Source organism: Myotis myotis, unplaced genomic scaffold (genome assembly GCF_014108235.1).
Source record: "Myotis myotis isolate mMyoMyo1 unplaced genomic scaffold, mMyoMyo1.p scaffold_m19_p_7, whole genome shotgun sequence".
NCBI classification, from domain to species: domain Eukaryota; kingdom Metazoa; phylum Chordata; class Mammalia; order Chiroptera; family Vespertilionidae; genus Myotis; species Myotis myotis.
In genome coordinates this window covers 30,885,413-30,903,648 of record NW_023416379.1, presented here as the reverse complement: position 1 = coordinate 30,903,648, position 18,236 = coordinate 30,885,413, and the positions used below count along the sequence as shown (strand labels likewise).

Here is an 18,236-nt window from a genome sequence, read left to right as displayed (position 1 = left end):
AGCCTGAAACCCAGGCATGTGCCCCGACCAGTAATCGAACTGGTGACCACATGGTGCATGGGATGATGCTCATCGCACTGAGAAATACCAACCAGATTATACATAAGATTTTTTAATGCTATTTTACATAATACATATTTTTTAATTTTAGTTTCAAATGTCAATTGTTTATTGCTTGTATACAGGAAAGAAATTAACTTTTACCTCTATTGATTTTTGTTTGGATGCTGGACATTTTAGTTTTACATTGTTTCAAAGAGTGTTTTTTTTTTTCCCCTAGCAGTTGTTTTGTGGATTTGCCAGAGAGTTAATGGGAGCTGAAATGTAGATTTTGCTACTTTTAGATGACTTGTTCATGTCCCCTAGAAGGAGAAGGAGGTTCTAATTTTTGGAAAAATTAAAATATTATTGCATGATTATACGGTGAGAGAAAAGTTACAAAACTCTTTTTTCTAAAAGGTGGTGGAGCAAGTACAACCTTAAAAATGTGCCTTGGAGCTTCTATGGAGACAAAATAATAAGGTGGATAATAAGGCAAACAAGTATAACATATTCTGTGGTGTTCAGGGAAATACAAACACATATGGTAGAAATTTTATGTTTCATTAAATGTTTCTTTGTATAAGGGTAATGCTCATGAGTGTTTGAGATTTGAGAATGAATGAGAAAAAGACTTATAAATTGGATCTGTAGAAAGCCAGAGAATGGATAACTTAATGAGACAAGGGAAGTCCGAGGAGATTTCAGCTTTCTGGGAAAGAGACGAGTTCCTCCAGCAGGTCAGGTTTGACTAGCCAGGGCTTCTGTTACAGTAAGCTCGTTAAAGTGTTCTGTTATTCCAACACCATCAAAAAATTGAAACTTTTGTGACCTGGAAAATTTTCTCAGTTTTCTGCTCTGATGGTGGGATCCTGGGCCATGCCCAGCCAGCCCAGGTCTGCAGAACAGCCAGTATACACTGGAGTGAAAAGTTTAATATTTTCAATTCCATGACCTTCATGTTTTTAAATGTTAAATCATAATGTCACATTAGCATAGTGCTTTATTCTGAATTTTAGCTAATTAAATCCTAAGGACTCAGAGGAATGGCTACTATAAAATCATTTTCTTTTCAGTTTAGTTGCAGAAGGATCTCAGCTGTTTCCAAGAGCCAAGAGAATTTTTATTGTCATTTGATCTCTTATTGGCTGAATGTTTTATTTGTAGATCTTATCAACTTTTTGTACCTTTGGAAAATGTTAATGGAACATGCACAGTCATGTCTTTTGTCATAAATTACCAATATATTACCTTATTTTTTTAAATTTTAGTTTAGTTTTATTTGTTCTATCACCCTTTATACCCTCTGTGCCCTCTTCCGCCTTCATCTCCACTCCTCACTACCAATCCCTGCCAATCACCACAGTGTTGTCCATGTCCATGAGTTCTCTCTCTTTTGCCCATTTTGTCTTCAGCAGAGCTAGAATCAAAGCCATTGCCCAGAGTTTCTGCTCCATACGAAAGGGCAGTCCAGCATCTGGCTAGGTTAGCTGTGTTCCCAGCTGCAGTCCATTGTGTGAGGGGTTTGCATCGCCGAGAGCCATGGGGCTACTTAAGGCCACATGGCTGTGAAGAAGAGGCAAGTGCACAGTTCCAGTGGGGGTCATGGAGCAAGAGAGAGAACAAGAACAAGAGCAAACAAGAGAACAAGAGCAAGAGAGAGGGAACTTTTTGTCTGGGGATTTTTACTCTCCAAGGTTTTGCACACTTATGATGGGGTCCACCCCCTAGCCAATTCATTGTTCCCCAGGCTAGACTGACAGGCAAGCATCTCCCCTGTGCCACCCACACTTCTACTGTGCGTGTTCATGTCTCCCCATGCTCCCCCTGAAATACAATCCAATACAGGAGGTGGGAAGGGAAGGGTGTTAATCCCCTTGGAGGGACAATGTTGCGGTTCCTGGGGTGTGAAGCTGTAGCTTCCTGGTGGAACAAGCAGGCCTCTTCTTCCCAGCTGAATATGCTCAACCATGCCTGACTTCCCCCTTTGCTTTCTTTCCTTTTATTACTATTAGTAATTGGCTAATGACAATGATAACAATAGGGCAACTCTATCCTATTGAAGTGCCAAACTGTTTTGACAAATTGCATCATTTTAATTTCCCACCAACAGTGTGTGACAGCTTCAGTTTTTCCACATCCTTCATAACGCTTGTTACTGTCTGTATTTTTTATTTTTGCCAACCCAGGGGTGTGAAGTGGTATCTTGTTTTGATTTGTGTTTCCCTAATGACTGCTGATGTTGACCTTTTTTTCATGTGCTTATTGGCCATATGCTAGTCAGAAGATACACACGTGTGTGCATGTTCTTGGAGAAATGTTTATTCGCATGTGCTGCCCATTTTTCATTGGCTTATTTGCTTCTCAGTTGTTGAGTTGTAAGAATCCATGTTTTCTAAAAATCATGGGCAGGTGACATTAATACAGATAATCCTTGTATGGGCACTAGGAAACCATAGGGTAAGCAGCTGACACACCTAATTGGACTAAACATTGCAGCTTTTACTTTGAAATGCATGAATTGGTTTTGGATAGAGCTTCACTCTTTTGGTAAACAAATAAGGCAGTATGGTTCAATGCTGATTTAATGGAATTAGCTTTGGCACATTTATCCTTCCTTCACCAACTCTAATATTACCAAGTTCATCTTCCTGTACACTACCATTAAGTGTAAGTGCTCTTTGCCCTCTTCCTTCAGATCACCTCTTATCTCACGCTACCTTCCTTCTTTGGAAGACCCCCTTCAATCCTATGATGATATAGCTTTAGCCCTAATCTCCCTTCCTTGGCTCCAGACTCATACCTCCTGTTGTCTATAAGATTTTTCTTCTGGATTTCCATTAAGTACTTTAAACTTAATATATCCAAATTTCAACTTATGAACAACCTTTTTCTGTGTTCCTGATTTAAAGACACCATAGCTCAGTCACTCAAGTGTATGGAAACCTGTGAATTTCTTAGGCTGGGCTGCCTGATCATGAGCCCCTGGGCAGATTTTTGATTTCATAGTTCTGGGACTGGCCAGTGAATAAGAACGTTGTAATTTCCCCAGTTGCTTTTCATTTCGGAGATTACTGTAAGAGATGCTGCAGTGGAAATACTTCAGTTTTCCCTGCCCCTCCTCTGCCCCCAATCACTCCTTTTTATTTTCCTCCCATTGCTTCTGCTGTAGTTTGGTTTCTTGTCATATCAGTGGACTTCTACATCATCTAACTCCTTTGGGTCCCATGCCTATTCATTCCTTCTTCCACATCCAACCAGAGTTGGGGTGTGGCCTACTATTACTGTTTACCAATATCCACATCTTCTCTCCAGGGGAGGATTATTCTTTGTTGAAGAAGTATATCGTCGTCATGTGGCTAGCTTTTGTCAATAAAATGTGGTGGTAAATAATGTATGTCACTTCCTATTGCTTTGCCTCACTCTTTTCTCTCTGCCAGTAGATTGTTATTGATATTCAAATAGTGATTGTTTTGTCTGATGGTCTCACTATGAAGATGATGACAATGTCAAAAAGAGCCCTTAGCCAATCTGCAGTAAATTCTAGCATGGGCGGTAGTAAACCTTTGTTCTTCTGTGCCATGGATAATTTGGGGTTGCTTGTTATCACAGCATGTCCCAGGACTTAAAACAATGCTCATTAAATACTTCATAAATGAAAGAACTTGAACAATGCACTTTCCAGGTGTCTCAAACTGCAATACTCACACTCTCCATCTTCCCATCCTCAATGTGGTCCTGGGCTAGTGAATTTGTAGCAGGGGATAGATGCACCATTGTCTTAAAGCAACAACTTTTCTAAAAGACTTTTGAGGGAAAGAAAACATTTTATAATTAATATAGACATGTAGATGATATGGAATAGAACAGAAATCTTACATAAATTTTAAAAAGAAAAATACACATCTTAAACATTTTCATGACAATAGGGTACTAGTATTGCTTTAAGCCACACTCCCAAGACCCCTTGGAAATGTTTGAAAAGCCTTGATAATCTTTGAGTCTGGTTTTTCCTCTTTGAAATACAATGTTTGGACAAGAGCAGAGATGTCAAAGGCTTTTCAGGAGGGCTGCCTGGTGTGAGCAGCAAAGAAGTGGGAGCCAGCAGCTGCGGGCTCCAGCACTTGCTTTGCTGCTAAATAAACATAGAACCCTGTCAAGTCATTTAAGCTATGAGAACGACAAATTCAGGAAAAGATGTACTCACACTTCTGCTGTCTGTCCCACTAAATTGTTTTCTTTAAGGAATTATAGTTTTGAAAATATTCTGAAAATAATTAAGCTCTGTTATTTCAATGGAAAATTCTTGCAATCTCAAATTAGAAGATTTTATTTATATTGTTATTCCACTGGGTGGCAGTATTTCATTGTACTCTACTATAACTTTACAGTTTGTATACAATCCCATGGAAAAAAATTTAATCAACATCGCATTCTCTTCCAATCTTATCTTTCCCCTTTCCTATCCCCTGCTTTCTCTATCTCCCAAAACAAATTTGGGAAAGTGTTAATGACTCTTTTTTAATGACTCTTAGGGACAGTCTCCCTAAATCTGAGCAATTTTTCCAGATTTCTGCTTCATTTGGGAAGAAGGGTTGGATAGCTTAATTTTGCTCAGATGTGAGCAAATTACTTTGCTGTAGATAATTAAATCAGTTAAAAATCTCTACAAAAGTCTTGCCCTTGACTTTTTGTGTGTGAATGCTTTAACAGCTATTTTTATAATGAATTCATGTAGACATTTTTTGACTGATAATACTAGTGATGCTTGTTTTATCATAAAGATTTAAAAGTTGTTAGGCTGAATATTTTGATGTCTATGACATGTTTGACAAGTATTTTACCATGGTCCCATATCCGTTTACTTTGTGTCAGGATTTCTTTGAGAATAAATTTCACAAATTGAGAAATGAGAAAAGTATGCTTATAAATATTTATAAGCAATTCCTTGCTAACTTCTGTTGATATTGAGGTTTCAATATAAGTGATGGCCTAGGTCTATTAGAGTAGTCTTGTCCTGTAGAGTGGAAAAAAAATTAAAAATCTTTATCGATGTAATGGATTACTTGTTTTCACTTGTAAGAAGACCACTGATGCAATTTTTAAACTGCCCTAGTCACTACCTTCTATACAAGAAGGCAGCTGCTTTGAAAGACATGGCTGTTGAAAGGTTTATAAAACTTCATTCATAGAGAAATCTTTGTTTTTAAATGGCTGACACTTGATAGAAAATTTTAAGTGTTTTGTGCCAAATAAATCTTTGATGTTTTCAGGGAGGGAAGAAGAAAAAGTTGTATAAAAAAGTAGATGTCTAAATTTCAATTGGTATCTTAATGAAAATTTTGTATCTTTCTCTTATGGTCCTAACTGTGAATCGCATTTCCTCTCTTCTAACGTATGGAATAATGATAAGGTGTATGCACTGTGTGTATGAGCATTAAACATTTTTGGGGGAGCGAGGATGATCTATAGCTTTCCACGGATTCACAAAAGGGACTTAAGACTCATCAAATAAAAAATACAACAACAAAACACCCTGGTATTTCATCATTCTAACATATTTTGAACTAGCTTTAAACATTGCTTTAGATACTTAATCCCATCAAATATCAACCCTCATTTGTACAAGGGGAAACATGGAGGAATAAGGTATCTGAGTTTCATAAAGGATTTTAGAAAAATCTCCCAATTTCTTTGTGCACAAATTAAAAAGCAGCTGGCCAGCTAATTGGTTAGTTAGGTGGGTCCATGGCAAATTGAACAACTGAACCTAAAGTGCTCTGATTAGTAACTCAGGAAGAACACGAGGGTGATGCAAATGGCAGGTCAAGGCACTGTTTACGTGCTTTCCTTCTAAATCTTTTTATTAGTGATTTAGGAGGCTTGCTTATCAAATTTGCTGGTAAGACAAAACTGGTAGAGAGAGTTGTTATTTTGTTTCCGAGAAGCAGTATGCAAAATATTAACTCCCCCAAAGATAAACCAACAAGAAGAAATTAATAAGTTGTCTTGTATTTGCACGAACAGGTTATTTTATAAAAATAGAGAACTAGAAAAATTATCTTGAGAATAATTCAGAGGGAAATATTTTGGAGTTCCAATTAGTTTTGGTTTTAGGGAGAAGTTAGCAGAGTTTGGGCAGAGATTGGTCAGAATTTGTAGATCAGGTGAATTACTGGAAAAATCAGTGGTCTTATCTTTGGAGCCCATGAACCCATGTGAAGTAACTGTTACTGTGGCCTTGTCTTGAAACATATAGGTCTGAACAAAGCTGTTGTTGAAAATAATTTGACCTCCTTGTTTTGCAAGTCAGCGTACAGATTTGCAAGCACATTAGAAAGACTGGAAGACATGTAAGAAAATAGTAGCTAGGAGTTGTTAAGTTGTTACTGAACACCAACCATGTTTAATCCTTTAAATGGATTATCTAAGTGAATTCACTCACAACTCTATGAGACAGATAGCAGTATTAGGATCCCTTTATCACACATGAGAAGAAACACAGGTTGCTTAAGTGACTACTGTTTATAAGCAGTAAATAGTGTAGATTGGGATGGAGTTCCAGTCTGAATGTTGAACCCATGCACTTAATCCCTGTAATACAGTGCCTTCCAGGAGAAGAGTATTATGGAACCAACAGAGGAGAGTTTCAACAGGGAGTGGTCACTACCACTAAATGCTGCAGGCAGGTGAAGAAAGATGGAAAACGAACCTGACAGTTAGGAGATGAGTTCATTTAAAGTTGTTTTTTTTTTTTTTTTCTTCCAGTGGAGTGTTGAAGGCAGATGCCAAATCGCAGTGCAGAATGAAGAGTGAAGTGAGGTTGTTCAGTGAGGACAGGGCCAGTTAGAGGAAAGATAAAGTTACAAGACATGACTGAGGGGCAGAGACTGCAGGAAAACTGGAAGAGGAGAGATTTGCAGAGGTTTAAGGCTAGGAATAGAAGAGATGCTGTGCTATAACAAAGATTGTATAGCCAAACACAATCAAGTGCTAGACAAATAACACCTCTCTCTCTGGCAGTTATTCATTTTAAAAAAATATATTAAAATTCTTTTAGTTTTACTGTTGATTTAAACAAGATAATTTACAATGAAAAATTTAGTACATTGGGTACTTTTGATTTAAATCAGGTAGAGACATGTGGTATCTAAAGAAATGTGGTTTATCTTCCACAGTGATTTGCTGGAGAAAGAGGATGTGTTCAGATGTAGCACAGCTGCTGTCAGTGACCTAATTAGCATTTGTTTCTCCCCACTTTCCCGGGCTAACAATCCTGATTTGTTTTGGTGGAGGTGAGATGAATCATTATTGCTCTAACTGGTATGGTCATCTTACTCCTTGGCTGGCAGTTGGATCAAGGATGGCTATATCATGTAGTTCTGGCTAATGAGCAGTAAGAAGTCTTTTGGGTGAGGCTCCCAGGAAAGTTCAGTTCTCTCATGAAAAGGAACAGAGACTCTTCACCCTTCTCCATGACTAGGACTCCTGACATGATGCCTAGAAGTCACCCTCTGAATGTGAGGTGACAGGCATGACAACAAAGTCAATGTGTGAGGAATGGCAAAGCTGACATTTAGAAAGCACTTAGTACCTCACCAGTGTGCTACCTGGCTTTGCACCTCTTGTTATGTGAGAGATAGACCTGTATTTGTTAAGTCACCGTTAGATTTTCTGTTGCTTGCAGCCAGGCATAATCCCAAGAGAAGCAAAATCCTTCTTCAGCTTTCTTATACATGTGCAGTTTATGGCAAATTTTAAGATAATGTCCCTAATTGACCCGCTTTTATTTTTTACAGGTTATAATGTCTTATTGAAGGGGTTTAAAACTATCTGTCTCATCAATTTCTAAACAAAATTTAATCTTTAAAAATTATATTTGACCACTCTATTCTCTCTTTCGATCAGCTGGACACATCTAGTTTCTTTCCAGTAAGTAGAGCAGTGCCTACATGCCCATCAGCTGGGTCTCTAATTTCAGTAAAATATTTCTGTCATGGAAGAAACCAAAACATAAAGCCACCAGAGATGGATTTCACATCACAACTAGACCAGTTCAAAGGAATATTTCCTTAAACCATTTAGTCCACATTAAAAAAATCTTAATGGAAGAGAGATTTCATGCCAAAACATTTCATGCCAAAACATCAATACTTACCATGAAACTGCAAAAATGCCTGTCTGCTGGGCTAGTCGGGATAGGATGGAGTTAGATGTATAATAATCCTCAATGGCCTTCAGGGCTCCTGGGATGAATATGATTATTCTGATTTCTTTGCATCTAAATGTTGGACACTCTTGAGATATAGCAACTAGGGAAGGTAACACCTTCTGCCTCAGCATTATTTGACTTGAGGTTCACAAAGACAGGTGACATGGGAGTTTTTGTCTTGAGATTCAAGGTATGACAATGAAGTAGTGAAATCTGGTTAGAGGAATTTATACAGTGAGTCTAATAACAATATAAATACTTTCTCTGTTTTTATAGTGTGACTTGGATTTGTGTTTGGACAATGAAACACAATCAGGTTTCTAGTTAATTATGGGAGTGCTGTGGGGAGAAAAAAATGACCTGTTAATTTAACAATAATAAAAGTCTAGACACTTCTATGGAATTGTTTAAATGAGAGCAGGAGAATCAACATTAAAATTATTAGAGCAGTTAAATAAAATTTATTGAACACATGAATATAAACATCTCTCTTGGGACACAGCACGTAAATGTATCTAGCAAATATGTTCAATTATGCAGAGATGGAGTATTTTAATATGCTGATCTTCTTGTTAATCTCCTGAATCATTGCATAATTGGCTATCAGAGGATTTGATATTTCAAATCAGGTGGTCAAATCTTTGGCCTCACTCTCCATTATCACATTGAATGAATTATTAATAATTCAGTCTTAGTGCTTTGAGTCAAGCCTATTAAGAACAATCGAAGTTTCAGATTTTCTCTAAAAAATGATATAAGAAAGAGAGGTCTTTTATTGTATTCAATTTTAAATGGAAGCATAATTGCCTGGTAATGCCATTGTTTAGAATGCTTTTAAAGAGAATCTTCAATCTTTGAGATGCTTCCCATGAATCACTAATTAATGTAAATCTTTTTCATTAAAAAAATATCTGACTGCTTAAATCATGGTTAGAGAAGTGGTAATTCTGTTCTCTGCTTTTCCAATTTATGAAATCCATTTATTTTACAGTGCTTGTATTAGAGTTTGATAAGTTATATGGATCTCCTATGAGTCCATATTATGTGGTCACTCTACCCAGTGAAATAAACATATTTGTTCTTATCTATTTTCTGCTTTGAATCACGTTCATACATTCTGTGCCTTTGTTATGTATCTATAACATACCCTGTTGTCAGTCACAGCTTGTGACCCAGCCCATTGTCTATCACAAACCCTTTCTCAAGTAATTCTAACTCGCACAGCAACAACCATCTCCATTTCCAGTCTTCTACATTTGTGTACACACCACAAATCTGTATCAGTTCTCTTTCTTAGTGAGGTGATTGCTCCTGAAAATACATTTCAGTATAGTATTGTACATTTAAAATACCACTGAAAATTAGCCTATTTGCAATCTTTGAATATCTGTTAATGTAAAAGTATTTTATCATATAATTTTAAAGTTATGTCATCATTTAGTTTAGTTTCACTTACTAATTAATTTGTGTAACCTTTGTCTAAACACCACTGGTCCATTCATTGTTGGAATCAGGTTTTAAATTTCATTTATCTATCTAAGTTTACTACAGAACTGGATACATAACAAGCTCTCAGTAATATTTGGTTATTAACTGGATTAAATTCTGGAATATTTCACATATATGAGGGTATTAACCTGCTTGAGCTTCTATAATGAAATACCATAGACTGGGGGACTTACATGACAGAAATTTATTCTCTCACAGCTCTTGACCAGAAAGTCCCAGATCAGAGGGCCAGCAGATTTGGTTTCTGGCGAGGACTCTCCCTGGCTTTGCTGATGGCTGCGCTCTCCTGTGCTGTCACGTGGCCTTTCCACTATATCTGCATGGAGAGAGATCTCTGTGGTGTCTTCCCATTCTTATAAGGACACTGGTACCTTATGGGCCCACCATTGTGATCTCATTTAATCTTAATTATCTAAGGCCCTATCTCCAAATACAGTTCTAGAATGCTTTTCTTCTCAATTAATATTGTGTTCTTTGTGACTCACACTATTTCCTTGTTTCCATTGCCATTGCGTTCAGATGCATCATAAATTCATTTTCCTACTTTCAGACCTCTGGTCTGAGTGTCAAATCATTGTCTCCAACTCTCTACTTGCCATCCCCTTTAGGATACCTAAACAGCACTCCAAGCCCAGGGTGCCAAGCCAGACCAGTGAGCTCCCTTCCAACCTCTCCTAAGTATTGAGTTATATATAATAGAAGTGCATTGATTCCCTTTCTCCTTCTCCTGCCATGTCTAATGAACCACCAAGCTGTGTGGCTTTTTCCTCCTGAATCTTCCCACTCCTTTCCATTTCTACCTCCAGGCTTTCATCATCTACCATGGATTTTCTGCTTCTAGGCTTAGCGTGCTTAAACCAGTGTTTTGCTCTGAAACCAGAGAGCTTTTCATAGTACTAATTTTTTCATGTCACCTGCCTGCTTAAAATATTTTAATTCTTTAATTGCTTTTATGGTAAGTACGTAAATCCTTAACGTGACTTAGTGCCCAGTGCCTGTCATATAGTTGGCACTCAAATACTTGTGGAAGAATTTGTAAATGGACTTGTGTAGGCTACAGTATTTGCTTTAAAAATAGTATTGCCACATACATATATATCTGTATGTATCTTCCTTTTGTTCATATTTCTTTTAGATATATTTCTAGAAGTGAGATTGCTGGTATAGTTTGATTTTCATCTATTAAATATCCAGGTTGATAGGGCAGTTGGTATAGTACCTTGCAGCTATCAAGAGCAAAAGAGGCATCTCATCCAGAAAGATCAGTGATGATTTATTAATGAAGCCATCCTTACCTTCTATCTGAAGGAAGGGAATTATATCCTTAAAGAGTTGCCTAATGACTTAAGGAATTTTTTTGAGATTTTATGCCAAGTAGCTTTAGATTAAATATTTTATAAGAGCAAGGAACAAATGAGTCAAAATGTTATAGACATAACAATGTGACTTATTCCTATTTTTATTTTGCTTATGTTTTAGTTAATGACAAATTATGGAAATTAGATAATTTAAGGAAAGGAATAACTTGAAATGGGATGGTGACATAAAGCGCTAAGAAAAATGTATGATTTATAACTTTCACAGAAGTGATCTGTTTACTAGTGTTCTTGATACTGGGTAGATGGTGTTTCAGGGACATAGTCTTCCTTCTCTGCCTCTTTTGCTCCACTCCCTGGCAGGAGGATGGTGTGTGTGGTGCTTGTGAGGTAGGTAGAAAACCTCATGGAGCTCTCAGGTATTGGAAAGGTGGGGACTAGGGGCATCAGGTTACCAATAGCTCTGCGCTTACTAGTTCTGTGACCTTGGACAAGCCAGTTAATCTCTGTGAAACTTACTTTCCCCATCTGAAAATGATACTAACCACTGATTTACATGCTACCTAGATTGGATATGATCATTTGTTTTATTATTTATTAATGCATTTATTTATTTATCTTTTAAAATTCGTTATTGTTTGAAGTATTGCATGTCTCTTTTTTCCTCTATTGACCTCTCCCCAGCCATTCCCACCCCCCATCACATGCCATCACCCCTCTACTATCTGTGTCCATAGGTTATGCTTGTATGCATGTATACAAGTCCTTTGGTTGATCTCTTCCCCCCTTCTCCCCCCTTCTCCCCCCCCCCCCCCCCAGGTCTGTTTGATGCTTCTGTGTCTCTGGATCTATTTTTTTCCCATCAGTTTATGTTGTTCATTATATTCCACAAATGAGTGAGATCATATGATATTTATCTTTCTCTGAATGACCTGGAAAGCATTATGCTAAGCGAAATGATGTATTTATTTTTAGAATTTGTTTATTTTTTGAGCTGATACTAAAACACTATATTACTGATTCTGATCATGAATTTGTATACCAAAACATTAAAAGCATGTACTACAGAGACGTTAATGGCTTTAAGAACCCTTTTCAGCAGCTTATCAGGCTGCAGAATAATTTGCAAGAGGCTCTTAAGGCAATGAGAGTACCAAGAAATTCTAAAAGAGTTAATACGCTCAAAGGGAATACAGAACTCTATGACATTCATCACTAGCTTCTTACAAATTTCTCCTATTTTCTCTCTTGCTCTACTGTATGTTTTAATACTGAAATGTGTAGATCATGTAGCTTTATATTTGTTATTATCTTATTATTAATTTTGTGTCAGCTGCTTTGTGACTGTTTAAGCAGAACTTTGCTGGAATTGTTCTGTCCGTCCTTTCTTGTTCCAGGCAATGGGCCACACCACGACCGTTGCTGTACTTATGATGAAAACAACATCGTGGATGGTGTTTATCATCTTCCAATTGGACACTGGATTGAGGCCACTGGGCACACCAATGAGATGAAGCACACAACAGACTTCTATTTTAATATTGCAGGCCACCAAGCCATGCATTATTCAAGGTAAAAATAGTGCCATGTTTATAAGCATAGAACTAGGGCAAGAGGTAGCATTAGGACAATGGAAATATTTACAGCATTTGAAACTGCAGCGTCTCCCTTCAAAGGGGTACATAGGCCTGCAGTTCTTTGAGGGGATGGATTACAGTGAATCACTGTGTGAGCTTTTCTGGTTCTAGATGTGAAGGATCCTTTTCATAGAAGTTTTTCATTAAGTTCATACCCTAGTGTCAACAGATTTTGACCAGAGAGTAGTTCAACAATCTTTGTACTTAGATAGTGGATTAAAAATAAAAACTGGATAAAAATACCCTTGATCACTATTTATATCTTTTATGCTACCAAACAACAGGGAAACAAAAATGGGAGTCTTCTTATAAAATCTTATTCAAATAAACATGGGTGAAAATTTAGACATAAAACTAGATTGGACATGATAATTTGTTCTATTATTTATTAACATATTCACTTTTATATATTTGTTTAGTTATTATACCTGCAATATATGCCCTATTAAAAATTTAAACACAAGAGTTTACTAAATCACAAGTGAGGTTTACAACATTTTCTTTTTCTTTTTCTTTTTCTTTTGGTGCCCTTGACCGGAATCGAACCCGGGACTCTTCAGTCCGCAGGCCGAAGCTCTATCCACTGAGCCAAACCAGTCAGGGCACAACATTTTCTTTATTCCCAGTCATCATAAATAACTATATTTAACCATTTATGATTAGTTTTTCTGGAGGTTTAATTCCAAGTCTTAAATAATGTGCATATACTTTGTTAATGTATCAATTTAAAAATTTCTGCCTAGCCAAATTGGCCCAATTTGGGTGTTGGCCTATGAACCAGGAGGTCATGGCTTGATTTTTAGTCAGGGCATATGCCCAGGTTGTGGGCTCAATTCCAAGTGTGGGGCATGCAGGAGGCGGCCAATCGGTGATTCTCTTTCATCATTGATGTTTCTCTCTCTCTCTCCTTCTCCCTTCCTCTCTGAAATCAGTAAAAATATATTTGAAAAAAATTGCTATTGATTCCCTCTATGACTTGAGACAAATATAAATCTTATATACTTGTTCTCTCTCCCTATTTCCAATCCCTATTAGGCTCATTTAAAAAATTCTTTTGTTATTTAAGTTCATACAAATTCTGTTTCTTGAGCCATAAATTTATGATAGTGCCTCTTGATTTTCTACTGCGTAATATCAGAAATGTATTGCCCCTCTATTTCCCTCCACAGCTACTTTGGCCTGTTCAGTTCTGGTTTTCATTAGTTTTACATTTTCAAGGTTTTACATTTCATTTAGATAAAATTTACATTTCATTTAGATAATAGAAGTAAGTATGTAATACTTTGATAATTTCGAGTTTCAAACCAATATCCAACATATAAAATACTACGTATATATTATTTACGGTAGAACATGGAGGGCTTGTACCATAGACAAAGAGATGCATTCCCTTTTTCTTAAAAATTGTATTGCTTTGAAGTGTGAGAGAGAATTAATGCTAACAGAGCTATGAGGGATAGGAGAGAGGGAGAATACAACTTCATCATAGTGTTAGGGAATCGATAATCTTATTGGACACACCTTTCTTGCAAATTCATGCTAGATCTTGGTCTTGCACATGAATAGGAGGCAAAGCATGAGGAAGACAGTAGTTAAGCATGACTCATGGTTTTATGGCCTGAGTAACTGGATTAATGGTGTTGTTGTTTTCTGAGATGGGGAACATTAGGAGATGAACAATCTAGAATAGGGGTTGAGAGAAAAATTCTATTTTAGACATATTACCTTTGAAATGTATGTTAGATTGCAGAAAGGAAATCACTTTGATGTGTGAAGCTTTGGGGAGAGGTTAGAAATGGAGAGAGAAAATAGATGACGTTCAAAGTGATGAGACTAGATGAGATCATTTAGCATTTGAGTGCGGTATAGAAGAGAAGTAGTGAAAATAGGCTTTTGAGTCCACACAATTTAGAGATCAAGGAGAAGAGGAGGATCCAGAGAAGAGAATGAGAAGGAGCACCTGTTGAGATGTTCAGATTTAATGAGAATGTGTTTACGACTTGTTTTTCATTTATCCTGAACCACATTTGCCGAACCCTTTTATCTGAAAAGTCATGTCTTAGGTCAGGGGTGGGCAACCTTTTTGTGAGTGCGTGCCAAAACCAGCACAATCTCTGACTCAAAATTCTTCAGTGTGCCAACCCTAATTTTTTGAGAACATGTTAACGCCTACTTGATATCTCTTACGGTGTACGTATGTGAAGAACCTTGAAGAAATAATAAAATTCATTAGAGCGACAAAAACACAGTATATGATGATGAAAAATACATTTATTTTTTAATGTATACATGTACACTGATAGTCCGACAGAAAACTTTATGACTCCATTTGATATTATCAGTGGGACTTTTGCTGCTGCATCACTGATGACAGAGATTTTACATCAGGTCTATATTTCGTGACCTTCAGAGATATGCATGAGCTACTACTTTCATCCAGCAGGCTACTCCTATTATGAGACTTAACAAAATTCATCACTGAGAACAAAGATTCACAATTGTAAATGGAAGATTATCGGAGAGAGTTTCGTGTGCCAGCAAACGTTACTGGCGTGCCATGTTTGGCACGCGTGCCAGGGGTTGCCCAGCCCTGTCTTAGGATGTAGGGCAGCAGCCTGCGATGTCTGAAAGGTTGGCTACCGTTGCTCTAGGGATTTTCTTCTGTTTAGTTAGTTTTTCCTTTTATTGTCTTTATTCTGTCAATAAACACACTCCTGAGATGGACGTTGGATTTTATGGATTTACATCCCATTCTAGAATTTTAAAAAATGATTTTCACTTTCTGGTTTTATTGCTTTACATTTTGGGGTCACTTTATTCCTCCCCATTTTGCACAAGGAAATATAAAGATTTGGCTCTTTTTTTTTCTTTCCTTCCTCCCCCAAACCACAGTTACATCCTTTCTATTATTCAATCCTCCCAATTTAGTTATGGCACAATTTTGAGAAGATCAGTATTTCACATGTTTATTGGTATTCCAGTGTAAATGCTATTTAACACCCTAAGCCAGCCGTGGGCAAACTACGGCCCTCGATCCGGCCCGTTTGAAATGAATAAAACTAAAAAAAAAAAAAAGACCGTACCCTTTTATGTAATGATGCTTACTTTGAATTTATATTAGTTCACACAAACACTCCATCTATGCTTTTGTTCTGGCCCTCCGGTCCAGTTTAAGAACCCATTGTGGCCCTCGAGTCAAAAAGTTTGCCCACCCCTGCCCTAAGCTGTTCACAAATGTCTAAATCTTTCTTTTTGGAACTCCTATTATTCAGATATTGGAACCTGGCCTGGGTGGTTTTTTTTTCTTTCTGTTAATCCTCACCCAAAGATATTTTTCCATTGATTTTTAGGGAGAGTGGAAGAGAGAGGGAAAGACAGAGAGAAACATCGATGTGCAAGAAACACATCGATTGGTTGCCTCCTGCACAAGCCATGATCAGGACCTGGGCCGGGGAGGAGCCTGCAACCGAGATATGTGCCCTTGACTAGAATCAAACCTGGGACCACTCTATCCACTGAGCCAAACTGGCTCGGGCTGGCCTGGGTGTTTTATATTTTGCATATCTTTGTCTATTTTTTTCTAACAGATTTCTCAACTTTATCATCCAGCTCTGCTATTTAGTTTTTTACTTCTCATAGCATTCTTTATATTCTAAGAGCTCATTTACTTCTCTGAGTGTCCCCCAGTCCAGAGACTTGTTTACCCTTCCCCAGAATATAAACTTCTAGTTTTTTGTCAGGACTGGAGAGGGAACATTTCCTGGTGGAGGAGAGTGGGAAAATGATTTTGAGGGCTGGCTGCTTCTTAAAAAAAACTTTCAACCAGTTCTATTCCTTTCACCTTAATCCAGAAGTACCTGGTGATACCAGTTTCTGAGCCTGTTGGGGGTTCTGTAGTGTAATTCCAGTCCATTGTCAGCTTTCTTTGCTACTGGCCTTAGGATTTAGTTTTTCTGTCTGCTAAGTTATTCAGCAATCAACCAGTTGCTTTACAGCTTCCACAATTTTGATATTGTCATCTTTTTTCCTGTTCTGTCTTGTGGTTTTTATGTGCATAATTTGTTTTTTAAAATCACTCTATTCTTGCTTGGAAGGAATTTAGTGAAGTCAATAGACGTGTGAAATCAATTTGTTTACAATAAAAGTGAAATAAAGTATTTAAAGTGCCTAACATAAAACTTGGTCATAGTAGCTCAGTAAATTTAAGTCCAGTCTTCATTTCTCATATTTAGCGTGTATTCTGTTCCTCTGATACAGGTAAGATTTTACCATGCTAGCATGAGATTTTAAAAATCAAAGTGCACTTCCATATTCAGGCTGGGGAGGGAAAGTTTGTACTTGGTACCAAACTACGTCTTTCTCTTCAATGGATTTTTCTTTATGCAAAAGAATGAATGTTTGCCTTAATGAATTAAACGAGACTTTTGTGGAAAGGGACTGCAATTTTTGTATCTTGAAAAGACTTATTGCCTATTATGCTCATTTCAAGAGACAAATTAGACTTTATAAGCATCACATTTTATACTGTTTACAAATGTGAAAGCTTGGAAAATGTATTATAAAAACACTAGAGCCCCGGTGCATGAAATTCGTGCACGGGGGTGTGTGTCCCTCAGCCCAGCCTGCACCCTCTCCATCTGGGACCCCTTGAGGGATGTTCGATTGCCTGTTTAGGCCCGATCCTACTGGGACATCGTCGGACATCCGTCTCAAAATCCAGAACTGCTGGCTCCCAACCCCTCGCCTGCCTGCCTGCCTGATTGCCCCTAACCGCCTCTGCCTACCACCTAACCACTACCCTAACCACTACCATGCAAGCCTGATCAACACCTAACTGCTCCCCTGCTGGCCCGATTGCCCCTAACTGTCCTCCCCTGCAGGCCTGGTCCCCCCCAATGCCCTCCCCTGCAGGCCTGGTCCCTCCCAACTGCCCTCCCCTGCCAGCCATCTTGTGGCGGCCATCTTGTGTCCACATGGGGGCGGCAATTTTTGTCACATGTGGGTGGCCATCTTGTGTGTTGGAGTGATGGTCAGTTTGCATATTCTCTTTATTAGATAGGATGCTTAACCCTTTGCGGTCGTTTGTCTACTCTCAGCCACCAAAGCTTTTTTACCGTTCCGGTCGTATGTCTGCTCTCAGCCACCACAGCAAGGAACCGTACGAATCTTAACTCTATTCATTCATGTATCAGTTCATAATTTCTCTGAAAGCTCTTAAGTGTCTAAGCGACCTTGTCACGAACCAAAACATTGCCCCGACAAATCGGCGATATCGAAACTCAATATAAACAAACGCAGTCGTTCCACACTCGCCATGCAAAACACCGTGGCGAGTCAGTCGCCTTTTGAGAGTGAAGAAATCGACAAGCTTCGGAGATACTTCGCAGAATTTCAAATAAAGCTTTACAAATTACGTTTAACTGTAATTAGGCATTCTCGCTTGTTAAGATATTTCAAAATAATACTCCAAAATGGCAAAAAGAAAGTTACCGAAAGAAGTGTACTGCGAATCTGAAAGTAACG

At 37.9% G+C, this 18,236-nt stretch overlaps 1 protein-coding gene across 3 annotated transcripts in view; it reads left to right on the top strand.

The window, feature by feature from the left end:
* EPM2A (EPM2A glucan phosphatase, laforin) overlaps window positions 1-18,236 on the top strand; it is a 57,660-nt gene that overhangs the window by 6,977 nt on the left and 32,447 nt on the right. For 2 of the 3 annotated variants that reach the window (XM_036317832.1, XM_036317834.1), the window contains exon 2: window positions 12,474-12,648. In XM_036317832.1, the coding sequence (XP_036173725.1) occupies window positions 12,474-12,648 (175 nt within the window). Of the gene's footprint in view, window positions 1-414; window positions 523-12,473; window positions 12,649-18,236 lie in introns of those variants that run through there. The other variant, XM_036317833.1, reaches the window with a different exon arrangement.